Consider the following 24,649-nt stretch of genomic DNA (forward strand, 5'->3'; position numbering starts at 1 on the left):
GAAAGAAGGAAGGAAGGAAGGAAGGAAGGAAGGAAGGAAGGAAGGAAGGAAGGAAGGAAGGAAGGAAGGAAGGAAGGAAGGAAAGAAAGAAGAAAGAAAGAAAGAAAGAATATCCCTTTGGCCTAAAATAATGTGAGAAAAACATTTTCATCAGTACAGGTATCCCCCCCAGCTGTTTAGCTCTTAAAAGAGGTAAATTACCGCAAGTCCACGTGACAAACTATGCCTTTTGATCTTTTCTGCTTCTCAGGCTTTCTCAACATCTTAAAGAGACAGGGCTACAAATTTTCTACTTAAAAAAGCAAAAACAAAATAACATCAACAACGAAACAAATAAAAAATCAAAAAACCTGGATGCACCTAGATTTCATGCAATTGTGTCATGCAAATCGATGGTAATTGCTTTTATATGTTGTTTGTATAAAAACTTATACAACTGTGGCCACTTCGGTTTCTTATTCATTTTTACTGTGTGCTAGAGTTATTATTTAAAATATTTTGGGGATGTCTCATTATAGAGTACACATGCAGATTTACAAATGTAAATATTTGGTGATTTATTAAAAGACCTAACAAAGGGCTGGAGGGATGGCTCAGAAGTTAAGAGCACTGGCTGATCTTCCAGAGGTTCTGAGTTCAATTCCCAGCAACCACATGGTGGTTCACAACCATCTATAATGAGATCTGGTGCCCTCTTCTGGCCTGCAGGCATACAAGGAGGCTGAACACTGTGTACACAATAAATAAATATTTAAAAAAAAAAGACCTAATGAAGCCAGGCAGTGGTGGTGCACGCCTTTAATCCCAGCACTGGGGAGGCAGAGGCAGGCAGATCTCTGTGAGTTTGAGACCAGCCTGGTCTACAGAGTGAGTTCCAGGACAGCCAGGGTTCTGTTACACAGAGAAACCCTGTCTCAAAAAACCCAAAATGACCTAATAAATACAGACTGTGTCACAAACCTGGGTACTCTAAACATCTTAAAACTGATTAAAATGATATCTTTAGGTCTATTGTTTCATAAAACCTTAAAGCACTGACCATTTATATAAAATATTCGTTAGATTATAAAATAAAGACTTCATTCAGCTATACAATTCAACGTTCTATACATAGCTTTTGATAAGAATTTCCTCCCAAAACAGGTTCTAAACAAACATAAATTAATTACAAATTCATTTCATTTGTATAATGTCATGAGAAACAAAAATCAAGTAACTTCTTTTTCAAACCATCAACATAAAACCTATTCAATGTTTTTGCTAAGGTTGGATTACACATGAAATAATGGATACATACGTTTACTAAAGGTCTTTGTGTCAGGGTTTCTTTCTACAGTAAGGATCACAGGAGACAATCCCAATAAACAATAATATCCAAAATCTTGCTTTTTGAAAACCTATCTTCTGTGTTACTATAGACGCAAGCACTGTCCACATGAGCTTCGCTTTCCATGTCTCTCCTTACCAAACTGGTTCATCAGTGTTCGTGTGGACTGAAGCTGTTAAGCTAGCTCAGCTTCCTCTTGGCTCACAGCAAAACCAACATTTTAAAGGGAAACGTGCCAACAATCAGGGGTTGACCACATTCCCAACCCACAAACAAAAGGGACAAAATAATAGCAAAAGACCAAGGGGGTGTATTTAATCAGCACGGCCACTTAAAAGAAACCAGGAGAGATGTAATGGTCTTAGATCTTTTCTTTCTTTAAGGCAATTTACATGTGTTTTAAATTTTTTTTAAAGTCTTGTTTTTAAACAGCAAGATAAACATAAGTATACAGTTCTGGGCAAGATGGTATCTCCTTGATATTTATTTTAGTTCTGGTTTGACAGCATGTCCCCTACTGCTTGAGGATAAAATCGATTCTAAGAGACGATTCCTCCAGCGTCAGGTGCAGTTTTTCCTATCAGATCACTGCTGGACTGTCAAACTCTGCATTTCAAAGTTTAAAAGGATGAGGTATTCTCTGTGTTTGGATAAGCTTTGTATGGATGTGTATATGTATGGAAATATAAGTAAAAAAAATCACATTACATCAAAGATTCTGTGCTGACTGGGAAAAACTGTATCTGGGTCCTTCTAACCCTGGCCTGTAGACAGTGAGCCTCACCTCAGACATGCTAGCTGCATCTGGAGCACACTCAGGTGGATTTCACAAATGCCGGGCGATACTCATCTGTGACGCCATTGATCAGTGAGAGCCACAAGTAACCAAATGTTTCCCTCATTCTTTTATGGTGTTTCTTAAATCCTTTTATAACTATATGCTTTAAAATTTGCTTATGATATTTAATATTTTACTTGGTACATCCTTAAATGATAAAATAATGATAATCTTGGTTTTGATGAAGTTATAAATGAGGATATTATTTCCTTTCATTAATGATGGTTTTTATTATGAGTGCTGGTTACCCATAACCCTCACTTTACTCAAAACTAGTTCTCATGATTGAAAGTTTCAAGTATTTTCACTGTCTTATAAAAAATATTTTTACTCATTATTTAATTTGGATTAATAAAGCTAGCTTTTAAATTGACAAGAACTTATTTTAAGTCTTCCAAATGAAACCCCATTTTGGGTTATCTGTATTTTAAATCCAAATTATATATATATATTTATTTATTTATTTTGTATACAATATTCTGTTTGTGTGTATCCCTGCAGGCCAAAAGAGGGCACCAGACCCCATTACAAATGGTTGTGAGCCACCATGTGGTTGCTGGGAATTGAACTCAGAACCTTTGGAAGAGCAGGCAATGCTCTTAACCTCTGAGCCATCTCTCCAGCCCCTTAAATTCAAATTCTTACAGCTAAAAAAATTAAATTTCCCATATATACATTTGTATGGACTCATACATATTTTTATTGTGTTAAAAATGTTAGGACAAGCCGGACGGTGGTGGCGCACGCCTTTAATCCCAGCACTCGGGAGGCAGAGGCAGGCAGATCTCTGTGAGTTCGAGACTAGCCTGGTCTACAAGAGCTAGTTCCAGGACAGGCTCCAAAACCACAGAGAAACCCTGTCTCGAAAAACCAAAAAAAAAAAAAAAAAAGTTAGGACAAAATAATCTTGGTTCTGTCAAGCATTCTATAACACACACATCCTTATCAAAACATCTTTACCGACACCTGCTTTACCTAGAGAGCAGGAAAAATTTAGGTTAAATCTTCTCATCCAAATTATACAGAAGGCATCAGTCTCTAATTAAACAACATTCATGGTACTTATACCTTAAGTTACTAATGTTTCTTGATTCATATTTAAGGTGCCATAGAGTACAGTTTGCCAGGATTTTAAATTTTTGTTTAAATATTAGTTGTATTTCACTAATATGAAGGAAACAGATAATACCATGCATCTTAGGATTTTTTGTGGCTATGATAAAACATCGATACCAAAATCATCTGGGGAGGAAGGGGTTAATTCCAGCTTACAACACTCAGGTCACAGGGCATAGCTGAGAGAAATCTAGACAGGAGCTCACACAGGTCAGTAACCTGGAGGCAGGAGCTGATGCAGAGCCATGAAGGAGTGCCGCTTCCCCATGGCTTCCTCAACCCCATTTCTTATACCATCCAGGGCCACCAGTCCAGGGGTGGCCCTGCCTACAGTGGTCTGGACCCTCCCACATCAATCATCAATCAAGAACACGTCCCAAACACTTAAATGTTCAACATCCTTAGCGATCAAGGAAACGCAAATCAAAACTACTTTGAGATTCCATCTTATACTTGTCAGAATGGCTAAGATCAGTAACACAAGCGACAGCTTATCCTGGAGAGCATGTGAAGTAAGGGGAACACTCATCTATTGTGGGTAGGGGTGCAAACTTGTAAAGCCATTATGGTAATCAATATGGGGGTTCCTCAGAAAGATGGGAATTGCTCTACCACAAGATACAGCTATCTCACTCTTGGGCATTGCTCAACCGTATTCATTGCTGCTCTCTTCATAACAGCCAGAACCTGGAAATAACCTAGATGTCTCTCAACAGAAGAATGGATAAAGAAAGTGTGCACACTGACACAATGGAGTATTACTAAGCTGTATTTTTTTTAATTTTATTGATTTTTATTGAGCTCTACATGCTCCTCTCCCTGCCTCTCCCCTTCCCTTCAACCCTCTCCTAAGATCCTCATGCTACCAATTTACTCAGGAGATCTTGTCTTTTTCTACTTTCTACTTCCCATGTAGCTTAGATCCTCATTGTTGTCTAAATGCTCTGGGATTGTGATTTGTGGGTTGGTTTTCTTTGCTTTAGGTTTTAAATCCACTTACAAGTGAGTACATGCGATAATTTCTTTCTGGGTCTAGGTTACCTCACTCAAAATGATGTTTTCTAGCTCCATCCATTTGCCTGCAAAATTCAAGTTGTCGTTATTTTTTTCTGCTGTGTTTACTAAGCTGCTTTTAAAAAAATAACATCATGAAATGTGCAGGCAAATGGGTGGAACTAGAATAAAATCATCCTGAGTGAGGTAACCCAGATTCAGAAAGATAAATATGATATATATTTTCTTATAGGTGGATATCAGACATTAAATAAATGATACTCAAGCTACAATCCAAAGACCCAGAGAGGTTAGACACAGAGAAAGGGGGTGGAGAAGACACACAGATCTCCCCAGGAGGGAGAAATAGAACAGATTTTATGGGTAGGCTGGGAGTGGGAGGATGTGAATTGCAGGATCAGGGGTAATGGGGAAGGGAGATAGTGTTGAAGGAGGGAATGCAGGGAGAAACAGCTAGAATTGAGGACATGTGAGAGGCGGTATAGAAAGGTGGTGCAATGGAAACTTCCTGAAATACACAAAGGCTATCTTAACGGAATCTCAAAATAATGGAGGAGACGGAGTCCCAGTTAGCCATCTCTTGTCACCAAATGAAGCTTCTCTTACCAGGACTGGGTTACATCCAAATTGAGTCATTGGCCAAAGGGACCCCATGGAAATCCCCAAACAATCCATGCTGCTGCCAAAAGAATAGGTTGCTCTCCACACACCTACACCAAGGCCCCATTGCTGGAGATAACACCCCCACAGATCATTGGACATAGAGCCGTCAAGATGGTGCCTACATACAACCTTCACCCCTGTGCTCCAGTGTCTTCAGTACAGGAAGGCACTTTGCAGGCTACCAAAAGAGAAACGTAAACACCAACCAACCACAAAACCTTAGACCTATGATCTGTCCTACCTGCAAAATATACGATGGCAATGGTGGCACAAAGCTTGTGGGAGTAACCAACCAACGTCTGATTTGACTTAAGGCACACTCCACAAGATATTCTGGACCTCATACCCAACACTACCTGGGTAACCAAACACCAGAGACTAAATATCCCAGAGACCTAAATTGAAACCAAATACTACTGGTCTAGAAAAAAAAAAAGGAACAATAAAATGACCCTTGATGACCTTCTGTATACCCATAGATCAGCACCTTATTCAGCCATCATCAGAGAAGCCTCTTTCTGCAGCAGATGGGAACAAATACAGAGACCCATAGCCAGACAGTGTGCAGAGAGACCTTGGAAAGCACAGCTCTAAATGAGATGTCTCTTTCAAGGCCCACCTCTCAGAGCTCAGGGAACCCAGCCCAGGGAAGAGGAGGCAGGAAGACTGTAAGAGCCAGAGGGGATGGAGGACACCAGAACCAATTCCAAAGGTCACGTGAACGCACAGAGACTACAGCAGCAAGCACAGAGTCAGCGCCGTCTATACCAGGTCCTCTCATACATGTTAAAGCTTTCAGTTTAATATTTTTATGGGACCCCTGAGTGGGTGAACAAGTTGGTCTCTTATTCTAGTGCCTTCTCTTGGGCTCTTTTTCTTTTGTTGATCTGCCTTGTCTAACTTTGACATGAGGGGTCCTTAGCTTCTTATATTTTATTTTGTTATGTTTGGTTGTTACCTCTTAGAAGCCTGTTTTTTTTTCTAATGAGAGACAGAAAGGGAGTGGACCCAGATGGGAGGGGAAGTACTGAGCAACTGGGCACAGTAGAAGGAGGGGAAACTGTAATCAGGATATACTCTATGAGAAAAGAATCTATTTTTAATAAAAGGGGGAAATGTCCTATAGACTTGCCCACAGACCAATCTGGTGGGGCATTTTCTCAGCTGAGGATCCTCCTTCCAAAATGACCCTAGCTTGAGTCAAGTTGACATAGAACTAACCAACACACTATATAGGCCACATGTAAAAGTTACACCAGATATAGACAAAAGAAAAGAAAAAAAAATCAGATCTGGATCATGATGGCTAAGAGTTTGTACCAGCTATTTCTTCCCCCTGAAAGACTTCTGTCCTGCTTACTGCTTGCTCAGCCTCATCTACATCAGATCCTAGGAATGAGCCTTTCTAGCTGTGTCGGCCATGATAAAATAATTAGCAAGTAATGCATGACCGTTCTTCATATGCACAAAATGTGAACCTTGTTTAACAGGGATGCTATGAGTGAGAATTCTGGAAGAAAGCAGCTGTGTGTGTCTGCAAAGGCTGGGGGACTGATAAGAACTTCAGTGACATTGAGGTTGGTATGCTGTGGGCCCAGAGCTTACCTGCAGGTTAGCTCTGACTGTCTTTAGACCCCGAAGTAGCCATTCTGTACCCGCTTCTGTGGTGGACCTAACATCCTGTGATTGACAGATAAAATCGCACTTAACATCCTGTGGGGAGCAGATAAAACCCCTTTTGGAATGTATTAACTTAATGAAATTCTAGATTCCACACATCAAAGGGCTAAGAATGCTATCAGATAACATCAGGGGCCCATGGCTGAGATTTCTCTGCTTGGCTGTAACCTACCTCTGATGTTTTCACCAAATGTATCTGAAAAGTGTCTTGATTCACGGCCTTCTTTGTTCTGCTGCACATTGGAAAATGTAATTTGGGGAAACTTAAATCAGAGCTCCTGGTGGGCTGTGGTCAGACATTTTGGCTACAAAATAAACTTTCTCATATCACTCTTGAGAGCCGAACTTTTGCATGGACACAGCTCACAGAGCCTCCCTGCTTGCTAGTCAGGACACAGATGGTCAAGTTCCTTCCACATTTTCACTTCCAGCTTCCTCTACCCAGACTCTTCCCCAGGAAATCTGGGTACTTGGTGAGTGTCCTTTACCATTCGCAGAGATTAACTCTGTGGCCGAGTACTTCTCCAGCTTGGTAAATATTTCATGTTTCTTGAAGAGGATGTGTGGTCACTATTTAGTGGACACGAGTATAAACATTTACCTCTTAAATCAAGCCCATTAGCTGAGTTATTAAAAATCGTATTGCCCCAGTAATTGCATGGTCCTTTGATCTTTTGTTTTCTGAGACATGTTTAACAGCAGCGGCAACAACAGTCCTCTTTTAGAGATGAACTTAGCAATGTTTCCTTGTGATTTTGCCAGGTTTTGCTGTATTGGAAGTCATGCCGTTAGCTGCTGATGGTCTCATGTGGGCATCTTCCCCATGGGAGTCTACCTTGTCCAGAGTTATTATTGTTTGCCCAGCTTTGTGGGAAGCTTTCTTTGAAACTATCTGATCAATGCTGAGCATCATCTCGTCCCCGTTTTAGAATAAGGGGCTTCAATTTGAAGACCCTTAGCTTCCTGTGGGCATTTCTTTTTCAATTCTCTGATTGTGGCAGGCCACAGAGCTCATCTCTACTGTCTATGGAGATAGGACAATGCTAGCACCAGCTCCTGAGAGTCCACATCCAAGTCAGACTCCCTGTGGACTGCCATGATTTCACCTCCAGTTAATGTGCCATTTTGAGGTGAGTTAGCAACTAGGTCATCTGTATGTAATAATCACCATAACAAATGTGGCACTTCCTTTTAAATACCTGAGAAAAAAGAATTGACATTCACTGAGTATTTTCATTATTATTTCATCTTAGATTTTTTTTACTGTTCATGCACACCTCATGTGGGGTGTGTGTGTGTGTGTGTGTGTGTGTGTGTTAGGCTTATGTGGTTAGTTGCACACGGCGCTGCCCATGCATGGGTATTCAGAGGCAAGAGGTTGACTTCTGCTGTCTTCCTCTGTCAATCTGATCTTAGTTTTTGAGACAGGATGTTTCACTGCACTGGGAGCTTCCTGAATTAGTCAGGTTAGTGGTCCAGCAAGCCCCCAGGGTCTGCTAGTCTTGACCCTCCAAACACCGAAGAAGTAGATGCACACCCCAACACCCCCACAGCAAGGTGCTCCTCACTTCCAGCACAGTCGGCACTCTATGCCCTGAGCCAGCTCTTCAGCCCCTGATGAGCGTTTTCAATGCTCAGACACTGCAGCAATTCATTCTGTTAAAAATCTCACTGACTTTTCCCAGCTTCCTACAGAAAAATTCCACTGTGTCACAGTTTTATGGACGCGAAAGATAAAGTTTACGGTGCTGAATAACTTAAACCAAGTAATTGCATTAGTAGACGGTGGTGTCAGCTCTTCAAACTTCGGGACCCCCAGAGCTCATCTTAAACCACACAGGAATTTTGTTAAGGAGCAAAACAAGGAATTTCAGGTGTACATAATGTGTAATATCTCTGACAATTTCCAGGGAATATAATACACATTACAGTGTATGAGTGGGCTATGTAATATCTCTGACAATGTCTAGGGAATATAATACATATCACAGTGTACGAGTGGGCTGTGTAATATCTCTGACAATCTCTAGGGAATACAATACATATCACAGTGTACGAGTGGGCTGTGTAATATCTCTGACAATCTCTAGGGAATACAATACATATCACAGTGTACGAGTGGGCTGTGTAATATCTCTGACAATCTCTAGGGATTACAATACATATCACAGTGTACACGTGGGCTGTGTAATATCTCTGACAATCTCTAGGGAATACAATACATATCACAGTGTACACGTGGGCAAGGCACTAGGATCAGCCATTCTTACAAAACACATTCAGTCATAGGCACAACAGAGGAAGTTCAGGTCAGTTATCAATCGAGTACCATGTTAACTAAAATAAGGCACTGCTGACAGTCTGCCCCAAGCCAAAGCTCACACAAGCTTCTCGCCACACAGTAAACACAGTGTTAATAAGCACTAAGAAAAGTGCGCTTACGAAACACGGCATATTGATGCTGGGTATGAGATGGGCCTCACACTAAGATCGTTCCTGGAGCTGAAGAAGAGAGAACATTCTCAGGCTTCTCACATTCTCCCTATTCAAGGCGTCAGTAAGCTTCTTACAAACGGTGAACACTGTCACTATGCATTCTGTGTGCTTGTGACGCAGAGTGTGGGTGCTGGGCGGGTATCACACACAAAAGCTGTGTCACACACTGCTTTTCTCATGGCGCGAAAGAAGAAAATGCATCCTCTGCTCCCATTTACACCTTGATTTTTCCAAAGGCTCAAATAAGTGAATCCAGAACTGAGAAGCACTAACAGATATATGTTGCAGAATATTTAGGATATGCTACATTTGTTTATGCTGCGGAATACTTAATGATGCAAAGATGTGATGCATTCTTATATGTTGCTTTTGTTTAACTCTGTAAGGCCGTGTTACCTTGCCTGCCTAAAACACCTGATTGGTCTAATAAAGACCTGAGCAGCCAATAGCTAGGCAGGAGTGGGATAGGCAGGGCTGCCAGACAGAGTAAATAGGAGAAAAAGAAAAAAAGGGAAGAGTGAGGGAAGGAGGAGGAGAAGATGACACCAGAGGCCAGCCACCCAGTCACAAAGCCAGCTACAGAGTAAGAAGGAAAGAAGGGTGTATAGAATAGAGAAAAGTAAAAGCTCAGCAATAAAAGGGAGATGGGATAATTTAGGAAAAGCTGGCTAGAAATAAGCTAAGCTAAGGCCTGACATTCATAAGTAAGAATAAGTGTCTGTATTTATTTTGGAGCTGGGTGACTGTAGTGATATTTCTTTTATATTTTAATAAAGCTTGCCTGAAGATCAGAGAGTAAAACAGCCCCACTGATCAGCCTTATAGACCAGGCAGTGATGACACACACCTTTAATCCTAGCAGCCACACTAATTTGCCATAGAAACCAGGCAGTAAAGGTGCAGGCCTTTAATCCCAGCCCTAGGGAGGAATATAAGACAGGAGGAGACAGTTCCCACATGTAGTCTCACTTTGAGATTCCTAGAGAGGGGATCGCCATTTTTGAACAGAGTCGTAGAGGTAAGAGCCAGTGGCTGGCTGTTTTGCTTTTCAGACCTTCAGGTTGAACCTCAATTTCTGTCTCTGGGTTTTTATTAATTGTGCTACATGTGGTGGCCCCCAAAAGAGTTAAAAAAAAAAAACCCCACAGATGTGTGCTCATAGAACAGAACATACTGCTGAGTGGAGTGCTGCCGATGGTTAAGTCCTCTCTCGGAAGATGGAGGCTCATTCTCAGGCGCCTGACATTCTCTGTTACTTACATCGGAGTAATGAAAATCAAATTTTGGTTAAGCCCCAGCACTGGTTAGAATAAAAGAAAATCAGCGCTTACTCCTACTCACAGCCAATAAGAGCTTAAACAGAAACTTTGGGGAAATACAAATGTGGGATATTTTATCAAAAAAAGTTTTCAAGTATTTATGCTACTTGGAAGGACACAGCCTACAGAATGGGAAGAAATCTTCACCAACCCCACATCAAACAGAGGGCTGATCTCCAAAATATACAAAGTACTCAAGAAACTAGACACCATAATATCAAATAATTCAATTTAAAAATGGAGTACAGATCTAAACAGAGAATCTTAACATAAGAATCTCAAATGGCCAAAAGACACTTAAGGACATGTTCAACATCCTTAGACATCAGGGAAATGCAAATAACTCTGAGATACCATCTTACACCTGTCAGAACGGCTAATATGAAAACCAATGATAACACTTATGTTGGAAAGAATGTGGAGTAAGGGGAACTTACTTGTAGAGCCACTTTGGAAATCAGTATGGCAGCTTCTCAGAAAATTGGGAATCAATCTACCTAAAGACCCAGCAATATTACTCCTGGGCATATACCCAAAGGATGCACACTCATACCACAAGGACATTTGCTCAACTGTGTTCAAAGCAGCATTATTTATAATAGCCAGAGCCTGGAAACAACCTAGATGCCTCTCAACTGAAGAATGGATAAAGAGAATGTGGTACATTTACACAATGGAGTGCTACTCAGCTGTAAAAATCAATGACATCTTGAAATTTGCAGGCAAATGGATGAAACTAGAAAAAAAAAAAAACTACCCCGAGTGAGGTAACTGATACCCAGAAAGTCAAACACAATATGTACTTACTCATAAGTGGATATTAGATGTAAAGCAAAGGATAACCAGCCTATTGTTCACCAAAGAAACTAGGTGAAAAGGGGGACCCACACATGGAGGACCCCAAGAAAGGGAAATAGTTAAGATCTCCTGGGTAAACTGGGAAGGAGAGTAGAAGGGAGGGAGTGGGGGACAGGAACATGAGGGCTCGAAATGGCTTAGCTAGGGAGGGACAGAGAGGAAGAGCAATGAAAAAGTCGTCTTGATAGGGAGCCATTAAGGGGTTAGAGAGAAAACAGGAGCTAGGGAAACTCCCAGGAATCCAGAAGGATGACCTAGCAATAGTGGAGAGGGTGCTTGAACTGGCCTTTTCCTATTATCAAATTAGTGACTACCCTAATTATCATCATAGGACCTACATCCGGCAACTGATGGAAGAGATGCAGTGATCCACAGCCAAGCACTGGGCTGAGCTCCTGGAGCTTAGCTGAAGAGGAGGAGGGATCATATGAGCAAGTGGGGGGTCAAGATCATGAATGGGAAAATCAGAAACAGCTGACCCAAGCTTGTGGGAACCCAAGGACTCTGGAGTAACAGCTGGGGATCCTGCATGGGACCCAACTAAGCCCTCTGAATGTGGGTGACAGTGACGTGGCTTGTTCTGTTGGGGGCTGGCAGTGGGACCAAGACTTATCCTGGGTTCACGAACTGACTTTTTGGAGCCCATTCCCTATGGTCGGTTACCTTGTTCCGCTCAGGAGGGAGGGACTTGGTCCTGTCTCAATTTGGTATAGCAGACTTTGTTGACTCCCCAACAAGGGAGGCCTTATCCCCTCTGAAGAGTTGATGGGGAGGTGGGATATGGGAAAGTGGGGGGCAGGAAAAGGGGATGTAGGGAGAACTGGGGCTAGTATATACAATTAAAAAAATTTAAATAAAAAATAAACAAAAAGATTAAAAAAGAAAAATACTAAGAATATGTAAGACAGTCTGGTAGTAAAAAAGTGTTGAAAGACACAAATTACTAAATTAAAATACTGTAAAATTATAGTATTGAGATATTAAAATAAGCAAACTAATGAAAATTAATAAAATTCAAAAAAATATTTGTTACTTGGGAAAAAAAACCTTAATTTTTTGGAGGAATTACAGGTTATAGAATTATAACAATATATTAAAATGAAAATAGATATGTATACATACTTAATATGAAATGCCTTTTTACATTTGATTTTTGTAATTGCCTTTTATTATAAATATATATTATTTGTGTGCATGTGTGTATATATTACTTGAAAATATCCACAGCTAGTTCTATATGAAAGAGTTATTTGAAAACATGATTTTTCTACAACAAACACGTATAAATTTCATAATCTTTAGTTCAGTGTTTCATTAATAATTCCTGGCCAGACTGAGAATCAAAGTTAGAGGCTCTCAAGTTTCCTAATGCTGTAACCTTTTAATACGGTTCCTCATATCGTGGTGACCCCCCATTTCTACTTCATAACTGTAATTTTGCTACCATTATGAATCATAATGTAAAAATTGATAGGCAGGATGTCTTCCAGGAGACCCCTATTGGTGGGTTGAGACCAACAGGTGGAGATCTGCTGATCAAGGTGCTAAGCCTATAAAATCAAAGCTGTTATTGAGAGTCTAAGATGATTTGTACTTCACGACGCCTGAGAAAACCTGGAACTGACAAAATAGTGATCTTAGCACATCAATTATATGATATAAATACACATATACATATATGTACACCTACATATACCTATGTATCTCCTGGAATGTTCATACCAAATGTTGGGGGTTGGGAAGAAGAAGGAGGAGGAAGAGGAGGAGGAGGAGAAGGCAACTTTTACTTTGTGCACATTCAAGTTCTTTTTTTTCCCAACAAGCAAAATTAATTAGTAATTAAAAATCAAGAAAGCCGGAGAAGGGAGCTTATCAAAACCTACCAAAACACTAAAACAGGTCAATGTCCAGTGTGAATGCTTCCATCCACCAAAATTTGACAGATATTATTTAATACATAATATCACCCAGTATAACCCTTGAAAATTGAACGGAGATAAAGACATTTGTACTCCAACATCAGAATATGTGAAAAATTTCAACAAATCCAACCATTACCATTTATACTGGGAGTAACTGATTAGGAATTGTTTGGGTAGAAGTTCCTGATAGGATGATAGAAGGTGCAAAGAGAAAAACCTCATAGAGGCAAGGAAACAGGATCAGGGAGGTTAAGCAACTGCAGCTGCTTGGAGCTTTCTTTTCCACACCTTTCTATGGAGACAGAAAGGAGCCCTATTCTGTCACTGACTTAGGAATACTTCTCATGTAAATTTCAGGAGTGCACAAGTGAGAAACACACCCTCTGTTGAGAGGAAACCTCAAACCCACTCCATTTTCCCCATTTCAGGAGGCCAGATCTTGAACCTGTACCGGACTAAGTGACTTCCCCAGAGACAGCCAACTTCCCTTGCTTCATCCGGTCCTCAACAAAAAACGACCCCCCCCCCCAGTCCCTCCTACATCAGAGACATAAACAAGATACCTGGAATCAAAGGGTCTGTCAATGTCTGCGCCTTGGTTCCTGCACGGTGGGGGTCATTGGAGAGAATCTAGCCTTCACACAGGATCCGGGCTCTGCAGTTCATTTCCTCTGGAGCCTTTTTAAGTTTCCTTATTCCTTTAGCCACAGCCCATCAACAGCTCATTTACAAACCCCAGCCTCCACAATAGGAAGCTTGGGAGGCTTTCAAAGCCCCATCAGGCTAATGTCTCTATGCATTACCCAAGACACCTCTCCTGAACAACTCTTCCCTATGGAAATAGGTATAAATAAGGGAAATGTGCTTTCTGAGAAGCACCCTGGGCCAAATCCTGTCCTTGGGAATGGCTTTAAGATCACAAGGGCTCACAGTACAAGATTAGCAAAACCGGTCCTTCCTGTCTCTAACTAAATAATTTCTACTAAGCTGGATATTAACCCCCTGGTTCTACTCTCCATTGCTGCAGTACATGGCTCTTGGTCCTTTCCAAATGCCCGGGTCATCAATGGCCCCGATAACGCTATTTTTTTTCTTCTTTATACATTTTAGTCTTCACTGAACACATCAAGCACCTCACAAGCCCACACTGCAAACACCCGTACTAAGTAGGTGTGGAGGTCAGGTCTTTCTTCTTGCCAGTAAGACCTGTACAAAGCAATATGCCCCAGGACAAATGCCCTGGATGTGATCTCTGTAATACGCCGAATCCAGATATGGAGTTGGAGCTCAGTAGAAAGAGACCTTTCCATCTGTCTTTCTGCACTGGTGGAGGGCAGTAGCACCTCATAGCTATTCTGTTAGGATCTGATTCTGGATGGGCTGAAAAGAAACGGTGGGGGTAGAGCTCTAGAACTTACAAGGAGGAGGTACCCCTTCAGCAATGGCCAGGCAAGGTTTCCATGACACCAGTGTAAACTAGGGGCACAGACGAAGTCTTGGGGCACAGACAATGCCATCTGACGGGTTGTAAGGAAATCTCTACAGCCATAGAGTCTCCTCTTCAAGACAGAGCCTAAAGTGTTAAACTCAGAAGAGTGGAGCTGCTTAGCTTGGAAGAGCAGGGAAGGGCTCCTGGATACCACATATTCCTGGATGTCCACTCAACCTCTGCCAGTCTCCACCATCGTCACACCCTTTACACAGCCTGCAGTCTTAATGCACTTACGAATAAAACATATGTCCAATCCAGACAGCGAAAATAGAGCAGAATGATGGATTCGAGAAGCCAAGAGGGCGAGCTGCTATTGACACTGTAATGAAGTCATTACAACGTGTTTCCAAATGCCACAGGTACTTGCTCAGCAGAAGCAATGAAGTTCGTGCACCTTACAGACATATGGATGTTTTGATTCTCAGACGCCCCCAGTTTTGCAGGTGAATAAATTGCAGGGGCTTGGAGACTCTGGGCAATGAGCCTGAAAACCAAGCTAACCAATGGCAGCAGGAGGAACCAAACCCAATAGAGCAGAGCTACGCTGCACTGCCTTTGATTGAATATGATGTACGTACTAGAATTCTCAGCCAGGTGACATTTGCAGAGAAATATAAAACATCAAACCGGCACAGCAGGGCCTTCCATGTAGCGAGTCTGGTTCACACTTAAGGACAAGATGCGTCATAACTCAGAGCATGCAGGACAGTGACCTCAGTCAACACAACAAAGAAAAGAAGTTTTATTTCAGTTTTTTGGGGTGCAAAAAAATTTCTGATATCATCTAGTTGCAGACTACGATGAAGAATGACCAATGCATCCAGGAAACACAAAATTTTCCTGAGTTTTGGGAAAGTCTGAGTAACACTACTCCATCCAAGCAACATACCACAAAACCAGAGGAAAAGAGAAAGAAAGATTGGTTCAAGTAGTTACAGACAATGCTTTGGGAATAATCTAAAATTTCATTCATACGGTTGAAATTATAAAGCCTCAAGGTAATAATGAATTGATGAAGTTAAGGTTTAGTGCCTAGCAAGGTGACATGTGCCTCTGAGCCATGTGAAGGATCATTGCAGAGCAAATGGCTAGATTCACAAGCACAATGTTAAGGACAGATAGGCATTGTCCTTCCATGCACTTGAACTGTTTCTTAACTCTACGATGTAGATCCCATGACATTTCCTTGTTGGCAATGTCTTTCTTTTGGTTTGAATCCCAGAATCTATAACTCAAACAAAGGAAAGGAAGTCTCATCCATCTCGAGACAGAAAAGGAAACAACTGGTCCCAAAGAACGAAAAGCAGAGGTAAAGCTCTGGTCTTTGAACTGCGACGAGCAGTAAGGAGAGCAACCGCTCCTTCCGAAGGGCTTTATCTGCATTTGAGAAAACATCTGCATTTTCTCCAGCACAGCACGAGGACTTTTGACATAAATATATGTCTTCAAAGCTACAGAGCGGTGACTGGCGGGAAGCAGCAGTCTTCTTCTTCAGCAAGGAAGACTATCACATGGAATATGCACAATGAACACCAACGGTTGCAAACTCAGGCCAAGAAAAGCATCTCTTTCTCAAAAGCATTTCAAGACTCAACACTGAATCGATATGCATTCAAAAATAACTATTCTTTCTCTAAAGGAACCTTTCAAAGTAACCCAAACAAAAGAACACAAGTCTCTCCAGTTGTTTCTAAGATGTTAGCTCAGATCTATACTGTTTAGCAAATGTCTGTCCTGTTTGAAAGGAAAATCAATCCATCCATCACAAAAAGGTCTATGCGAAATAATGAAGATCTCTAGAACACTTTATTTTGCACCATCCAACAGTGGCATCCTTTCACCAACGGCAAACCCGAGGTTCTCTATGCATGCATGCTTTATCCTTAGAACAATCAATAGCATTATCTGTGGGGCGCTCAAGTCTCTGCTTTTGTGCAAGCCTTTTTATCTCATCTTAGCAACATTTAAAACACGATGCAGGGTGCTATAACCTCGGTGCTCACCATGAATTTAGCCACCTTCACCCAATCCACTTGCTGAGCAGAGGCACTGCAGTTTGTTCTGACAGGCAGAGGTTCTGCCAAATGGCAAAGCTAAGGGGACAAGTAAACTAGCCGACAGAACTGCACATCAGGTGAAGTGGAGCCCTAAAACCAAAGAGGGAGCAGCCTCGTTTCCAAGAGATAAAACAGTATTTTTTTTTTTAAAGTGAGTAGGAAGAGTGAGGTAGCTGTACTTTCAAAAACAACAGAAATACAAGAAGTGTTAAAAGTAATCCAAACTGAATGAAATGTGGGCTTTCAGAAAACGTATCCTGTTAAATATACCACTCCCGTGGAAAACCATGGAAGATGCGGTAGAGTAGCTGACATGGGCATAGAAGACGTATCAAACCAGGGATTTAAGCTTCATTTCCCCTAAGTGATTGGAGCCGAGTGGCAGCAATAGCTACAGAATACAAAATTTTTATAACTGAGGAGGGTATTAAACTGCCCATTAAGCTGTTGTGGCCCGGCAGCCACCAGAAGAAACCTGCAAGGAATGATAGAGCATTTTTTTTATTAATTAATAAATGCACTTGCCTTGATTTGTGACGATGTGAAGCTAAGCATACATTTCAGAAGCGGAGCATCAGCCAGTGAACCTGGATCCCAGCTGGTCTCAGCTTTTAAGAATACAGAACCAGCTTCGGAGATTAGCCCACACATCTTTATCCTTAAGAATAGAAACCTTTCTGACGTTTACAAAATACGCACGATGTACGTGACTTGCGACAAACCTGGCCACCAGTTTTGCTTTTCTGTCTGCATCTTGTCCTTCTGGGGAACTAATCAATCTGATGCAGACACAGGCAAAAGTGGAATACATCCATGGTTTGGGGAGGGCGCCTGATTTAGAACAAAGTAATCTACGTGACAAAACCACATGCTAACACAGGACAACAACTTGTACAGTATTACCCAGACTCTTTTCTGATTATTATCTGTTTCCATTGCTTCTAAGGAGAAATAGGAACACTCGGCTAGTAAACAGTAGTCTCTAATTTCTCAACGTGCCACTAAAATTCCCACACCTTACTTACGAGGAAAGCATATAAGCGAGACGCCTGGGAAGAAGTGCCCCTAACTTTAATTCTCATTAGAGTTCACCATCTCTGTCATAGGCTTTTTCTAGTTTTCGTTCTCGAGTCTCCAGAGATGCATGCACATACGGGCAAAGACACACACTACCACTAAACACGCAGAATCACTGACACCACGACAAAGGCACAGTAAAAACACAGTAGTCACAGCCAACCATTGTGACAGTGAGACCTGGTTTTCCTTTAAAGCCTAAAGCTCCCATTCCCACACAGTTCCACTTCCACCAGGAACTTTAAAGGCTCAGAAAGACAGAACAGGTTGCACCCAAGAGACAAGAAGGAAAACAGAATGTGCGCTTGGGAGATGAGGGCTTTACTGCAAAATAAGCAACGGTGGCCAGTTGTCCAATAAAGTAGCGTTATTAGAAAATGCCAGTCCAGATTCCAGACGCCCGTCATGTCATGGAGAAAAGTAAGTAAATAATAGTGGTCACTGTTTTTAGGAATAAGAATAGTAATAACAATTGTCACCACAGCCTTCCGTACAGCAGCTTGCACGTGGAGCCGCTCCTCCCGCTCCACCGCCTCAGCCTCCAGGCATCCTGCCTTGCCCGCCTCAGAAATAGGGGGCACCGGCGGAACCTGCGGACTCAGTGGGTGGATCCAGTGGGTGTGGTAGATGGGAGCGGCCACGTGGGCCCCGCCCCTCGTTCCTGGCGCGCCCAGCCCTCGTGCGCCTGCGCTTCCCACTCGCCTATCGCAGGCTCCCGGTTGGTGGTGGCGCTATGCTCCTCGAACCGGGCTTTGGTGGCGCTTGGGATGCTATTAACGGAGCAGCATCCTGCAGAAACCTGAAAACCTAACTAGAGACGTCGTTAGACGGTCACTGACAGCCAGGACTCGGGGCAAAGGAGATGGATGTGGGAAAGCTGGTCTGTCTGCTTGGAGACAGGGTCGCGTAGGAGCCCGCCTCTTCGGGGCGGGGGCGGGAGGGTCGCCTCACAAGCTAAGGAAACTTGGGGCGAGCACGCGCTGCCAGCCCGCAGACCTGGAGCGAGCGCTGGCCTGCAGTTACTTTTCGCGGGTAAACCGCTCCTCAGCACCGCTCCAGGCTTCCCCTGCCAGGCGGGCCGCGGGGTAGTCGGTGCCAGGCACTTTTTGAGGTTGCCCTGCAAACAAAGCCGCGTTGAGGGGTGTGGGGAGGTGCATCTTGTTTTGTTATTTTATTGTTAGCTGGGATTCCCCGCCTGTAAGGAACATCTCGTTGTATTAAAGACTATTTTATTTTTGACTTGCATAATTATGGGCAAATTATGTCGGCTGAAAGTTAAAACAAGTCATTGTCACACAAGAAAAGAGTTTGTGAGTGTTTCGATGTTGTGGGACTTCGGAGGCGTTTCTAGTAGAATCTTTCGCATCCTCTTTTGACCTTCTAAATCTCTACTGATGATATTTGGGAGGTAGCGAATGAAATGCCATGTCTGCATTTGGGGAGGAGGCTCTCCATTTACTGACCGAAAATTGCGTTGGCTGACTGAATTTTGTAATCGGACGGGAAATGTTAGCATGGTCCAGCTTAATATTGGTTTATGTTTTATCTATAAGAAACCCACATCCCCGTGTAGCCCAGGCTGTTCCTTCTCGGTCTTTCAAGTGTTGAGCTTACAAGTGTATTCCCCAACTTCTTGCTCATTAACCTGAAATTTTAAGTAAATTTGAGAGCAGGGAGTTTTGACTCAGTGGTAGAGACCTTGCCCAGCATGGCTGAGACCACAGCTTCAATATCCAGTACAGGAAAAAAGCATTGAACTTCCTGAGCGCCGCCCCCCTTAAGCCTCAGGCTTAAGCCAGTATTAAAATATATGTAACATTAAAAAAAAAACAACAACAGTGCTTCAAAATATAAGTTTTGAATGATTATTTTCTTCCTCTCTTTTTCTTACTTGAACTCAGTATAGTGCCAGCCCAGGATGGTTTCTGTCAGGATATTTTCTGAGTGACAGACACCTGCCTTTCGGTCACAGCTCATCCTCAGACACCTCAGTTCTCACTTAACCGGCAACCATGAACAGGAACGACTGTCATGCCTTAGCAACACAGCTGCACCCCCTACTTCTCCGAAGACCCTTGCCTCCAAAGCTCCCCAAGTTGCCTTTAAGTAAGAAGAAAGTTCTCACAGGTATGTACAGATGTGTGTATTAACAACCTTGGCGTGTTTTTGCGTAGACATCCCTTGCTTTATATGATTCACAGTAAAGACAGTTATTCCTAACCATAATTTTAAATGTTTATGGTGAGGTGACAACAGTCAATGATCCATTCTATAGGTGTGCACATCGATGCATCCACACTTGTGGATTCGTTAAGTGTGAATTTGCTTATTACTAAAATTTCTTTGAAATCTTCCAATCAATAGCTGTTTTATGGATATTCGTGGGAACATGCATGTAGGTAAATAAAAATACAAGTTCTCCAACGCGCATGCACCAGCCGGAGGGAACACTGCCTCTGCCTTGTTTCAACTCCCGTAAAATAGAAAAGTGCTCCTTTCCCAATCTGTTCCATGTTTCTTGAATTTTTGCACTCCCGCCCTGTACCCATGATTTCTGTAAGTGTAGTGCTGAAGCTCGGTCTAAGCCGAAGAAGGTTGCAATGCGCTTAGCAGGGAACACGTGAGAGATGAACTTCCTGAATGTGTGAGTGTTCTTGGCTGTGAAGTCCATGCTAACAAGTCAATAATATATTCTGTGTGGCTAGTGAAGAGTTAATGAGCCATTATGTAAGTGGGACATAAACAATGTGTCCCTAAAAGCAGAACACAACCACAAGATTGTGTGTTGATTGGTTGATGAACATGCTGAGAGCAGAGGCTTGCAGGACCCTAGCCTGCGTTTTCCCTAGGAGCCTGGTGCAGGGTAACTGAGCATGTGCTAAGAGTTCACCACTAGTGAAGATTGAATATTGAGCAAGGTGCTAGGAACTGGTGATGGAACAGTTAGCAAAACCAGACCCAGCTCATCTCCTCCTGTCAGCTTCTGTCAGGTAGGAGAGAGATAGAAGTCGTGAGCAAATGTCAGTTCAGCCTGTGATAAGTACCATAAAGATGAGCCAGTCTGGGGACTGGAGAGATGGTTTCGTGGCTCTTCCTAGAGGACCCTGGTTCTATTCCCGGCACCACATGGTGGCTCACAGTTCCAGTGTGCTCTTCTAGCCTCTGCAGGCACTAGGCATGCCCATCATGTAGGCAAAATCCTCATACATATTTTTAAAGACAAGCCACTTTTATAATGTGACTATGTAATCCTACTTACTCCTGTATTTCTGTGTATTTCTCTATTAACTATTGTATTTTCGTAGGCAATAATATTTCTTCGCCTTCCCCTCCTGAATCTCCCCTCTACCACTTGACTTTATTGGTTGTATTATTTTGATGCCAACGTTTATATTGCGAGATCTATTTATAATGTTACATTTATTATATTTTTGACCTGTGTCAATTAAAGATGTGAAAAGCAGCAAATCCCACACAAGCATTGTTGTGTCAGTCCTACGTCATCCTTTCTGTGTCTCTGTAATGTCTGGTGTTTCTTTCTTATTTACAACCTGTTCTATAAATAGCACCCATGCTCACACAGATTGACAGCTCATTACCAGTTCCTGTGTTGGAATTTCTCTATTTGTCCTTTGGCTTAACACCATCGTCTAGTGTAGGGTTTCTCAACCGTGGCACTCCAAAGGTTTGCTTTTGGCGTCTTGGAGAGTCTATGACCTTGACTAATATCAATCCGGAGTACTTTGTTTGTAATGAATAGTTGAGGTATTTGTTCAATGAATGAACAAGTACAGTGGCTCAAGTCTAGTTGATAAGCATACTGGTCGTCATACAGAATTAATGACCTTGTTTCTGGTTTTCATCACCTTTCAATTAGCCACCAATAACGAGCTTCCCAGCAAATGGAAAGGTGAAGCGGCGGGTCAAAGCAGCATTGGATGCGCTGTGTGTCTGGGGACAGACCGATGCAGTTAGCAGATGAGAAGGTCCTAGGGTAGGAGCCAGGCTTGAACCAGACCTTGACTTAAAGTGGTATAGAAGAGGAGACCATGTGGTTTTGGAGAGCAGAGGAAAGTACTGGGAAAAAAGGAACTTGATACTTTAGACAAACTGAGATCATAGTGAAATGGTCCAGTTAGGGATGCTGGTACATTTTTGTTCTCTATCAGCAGAGGAGGTTCTTAGGTGTTAGGGAGATAAGTTTCCCCTTCAGTGGATACTTCTGGGAGTTCTCCACAAGTCCACAAGTCTCCCCAGTTAGTTTGAAATGGGAAATTTCATGCCCCTCTCCAGCCACCAAAAGGAGAGGGAGATTAAGGGAACAAGATTGATTGCAATAGCACTAGCCACAGCCCCAATTCTGAACCCAGATATGTTCACATAGAGAGTTGAGATATAGTAGTTGAGCTGCCAGATAGAGAACTTATGTACCTTCCTACTGAAGTTCTGCCATAACGAATCTATTCCCTCCCCACTGGAATGTCATTTCCCTTCCATTTATTGCATCAGTTAAGACACTTGACATTCGGTCCCATAGGAAAGTAGAGGTATATCTGATGGCGTGAGATACCCAAGAGTGCAGAATCCGTGGATTTCTGGACCTAAGAGAAAGCATTCTTAGTGGAGAGATGAACATGTGGCCTCCTCAGTCGATGTCAGCTTGTCCCCTTGTCTGAAAGACTGCTTTTCTATTTTCATTTGACATTAAAAAGAAATGCTGATCTTATTTTTAAAAAGTACAGATGGGGCAAGCTAATGATGAGAGAGCCATTTCGTCAAAAATCCCTGATCACTTTCCCCACTCATAGTACCAGAGTTTTAGTCACAACTGCCCCAGATCTCCACATCTTGTACCTTTCTCTATGCCTTGGGTTCTTCCAAGAGCTGTTCTCCATCCTTTGTAAGTCATTTTTGCTGTTTTAGCTCACAGTCGTTTGTTCAAAATGCATCTCCCCAAATGTCTCCCCGTCAGCTTGACTGAAATCTCCACAGCGAAATGGAGGTAGCTTTTCTTTCTTTTTTTAAGATGAGTGAGCTGTGAAATGAGAAAATAAATGCTCAGCCTTCAGCATCTTTGTTTGGACAGCTTGATACATACAGACTAATTATATCCCTGTCCCCCCTTTCTCTTGTTCAGCTACTACTAATGGATCTGAGAAGACCCATGTAAAATTGCCCCACGATGAAAGCGCATCAGTAAAAAGCGACCACGGTGCTTCTCAATCACAGAGACCTATTAGTATTCAAAGTATCTCTCTTGACCATGACCGTAAGGCCTGTGAGAGAGTGGTTAACATTTTACCACGTAAACGCGGCGCTCACCCCGTCATGCACTGGAAGATCCCACATAGTGCTGCTGGTTCCATATTTGTTCCAAGCTGTCTGTCGGCATCCTCTCGAGTTTTTAGGAAAAAACTACGCCAAATAAGGAGAGCCAGAAAGGCCAAGAAAAAGGAAGAAAAAAGAGATGCGATTTTCCCAGATAAGCCATTTAGAAACACTTTAATTCTCTCCAATCAGTTTTCCAAGCCTTTACCCCCTTCTTACTCTAGGCATATAATCTCCAAACTTAAGGTACCACGTGCTGAGCCTCACCCTGTACCAAAGTTACCAAAGTCTCCAGACTATACTCAAGAACTTACTCTTCCGAGATCTGAAAGCCAAACACTGCTCAGCCCTATACCCAGCTCGTCATCCATAGTACCAGAACCATGGTGGTCCGAACGACCGCCACGCCCCTTCGCAAGAGTAAGTCAGCTGGTACTGAACATTGCTACCCTTCCCGCAGCCCATACTCTGCCAACGCCTGTGTTACCGAGAAGACCTCCGAGACAGATGGTAATAGGTAAATAAAATTGAAACATGGTCGGCTGTAGTGGGGTTGATCAGAACAAAGGGAAGAGGAGAAATTCAAGATGGATGGCTCCCTTCCTTCTGGGTTTTCAGGGTGGAAAGAAGGACCCACCTTTTCAATTGGACAGTAATGCCCCAGTTTGGGAACAGCAACAGACATCCTAACCTTATAGAGGTGCCGGTGCCAACCTGGCTACCGCATTCAGATAGTATTGGTGAGAGTTGATCAGGAAGCTCAGAAAACATAGAAAGTGGTCGGCGAGAAGGGGCCCGTGGTGCATTAAGTGGGGCCTGGTGTCATCAAGTGAGAATAAGCAATTTAGAGGGCGGCCTAGATGATCCTGAGCTCCTTAGGAAGACGGGACGTGTTGGTAAGTGCGTGCCAGTCCATTAATTGGTGAATAATTATAATGGAACCACCCTCAAAGGGGCCTAAAAGTTGTCCTTTGTTTTTCTTTCTATCTAGAAACTGCGACAGACAGCGGAAAGGTAGAAGCCCCCAGACAACCGGATGGTAAATGCTGGGTTCATACCATTCTTCTAGAAACTGTAAGAATCCTTTCTCTCGATATTTGTGTCTGTGTGTGCAATGCACACACATCTGTCCCACCTCATTTCCGGTTCCTTGGGCCATTTGTTGAGTAGTTAGTTCTTACATCTCGGCAATGCACCGGCAGTTACTTCTTACATCTCGATGATGTATCTTGATGTACTGATGTTGAGAATATAGAAGCTAAAGTGTTCTTAATTGAGACAGGGCTGATAGACATGGCGTTATGAGAGTCAACTCCTACCATATACCAGGCTCCATACTAAATGCTCAGACCTCGGTCTTCTAGCAGAAACAAATGAAGCCCATGTTAAGGAAAGATTACATTATTCTGCTGCCAGGGCTGGTGGCAGACGCCTGTCATCTCATCACTTACTTAGGTGGAGG

General features: G+C 42.5%; 2 protein-coding genes across 2 annotated transcripts in view; one reads left to right on the forward strand and one right to left on the reverse strand.

The window, feature by feature from the left end:
• Lcp1 (lymphocyte cytosolic protein 1) overlaps nucleotides 1-18,397 on the reverse strand; it is a 94,461-nt gene extending 76,064 nt beyond the window's left edge. The window contains exon 1 of the mRNA XM_057786541.1: nucleotides 18,354-18,397. The gene's annotated coding sequence lies outside the window, so the exon portion shown is untranslated. The remainder of the gene's footprint in view (nucleotides 1-18,353) is intronic.
• A 1,444-nt stretch (nucleotides 18,398-19,841) lies between these two features.
• Lrrc63 (leucine rich repeat containing 63) overlaps nucleotides 19,842-24,649 on the forward strand; it is a 33,241-nt gene continuing 28,433 nt past the window's right edge. Inside the window, exons 1-3 of the mRNA XM_057786725.1 lie at nucleotides 19,842-19,986; nucleotides 22,997-23,704; nucleotides 24,179-24,226. Coding sequence (XP_057642708.1) covers nucleotides 19,872-19,986; nucleotides 22,997-23,704; nucleotides 24,179-24,226 — 871 coding nt within the window. The 5' untranslated portion in view covers nucleotides 19,842-19,871. The remainder of the gene's footprint in view (nucleotides 19,987-22,996; nucleotides 23,705-24,178; nucleotides 24,227-24,649) is intronic.

Source organism: Chionomys nivalis, chromosome 12, assembly GCF_950005125.1.
Source record: "Chionomys nivalis chromosome 12, mChiNiv1.1, whole genome shotgun sequence".
Lineage (NCBI taxonomy): Eukaryota > Metazoa > Chordata > Mammalia > Rodentia > Cricetidae > Chionomys > Chionomys nivalis.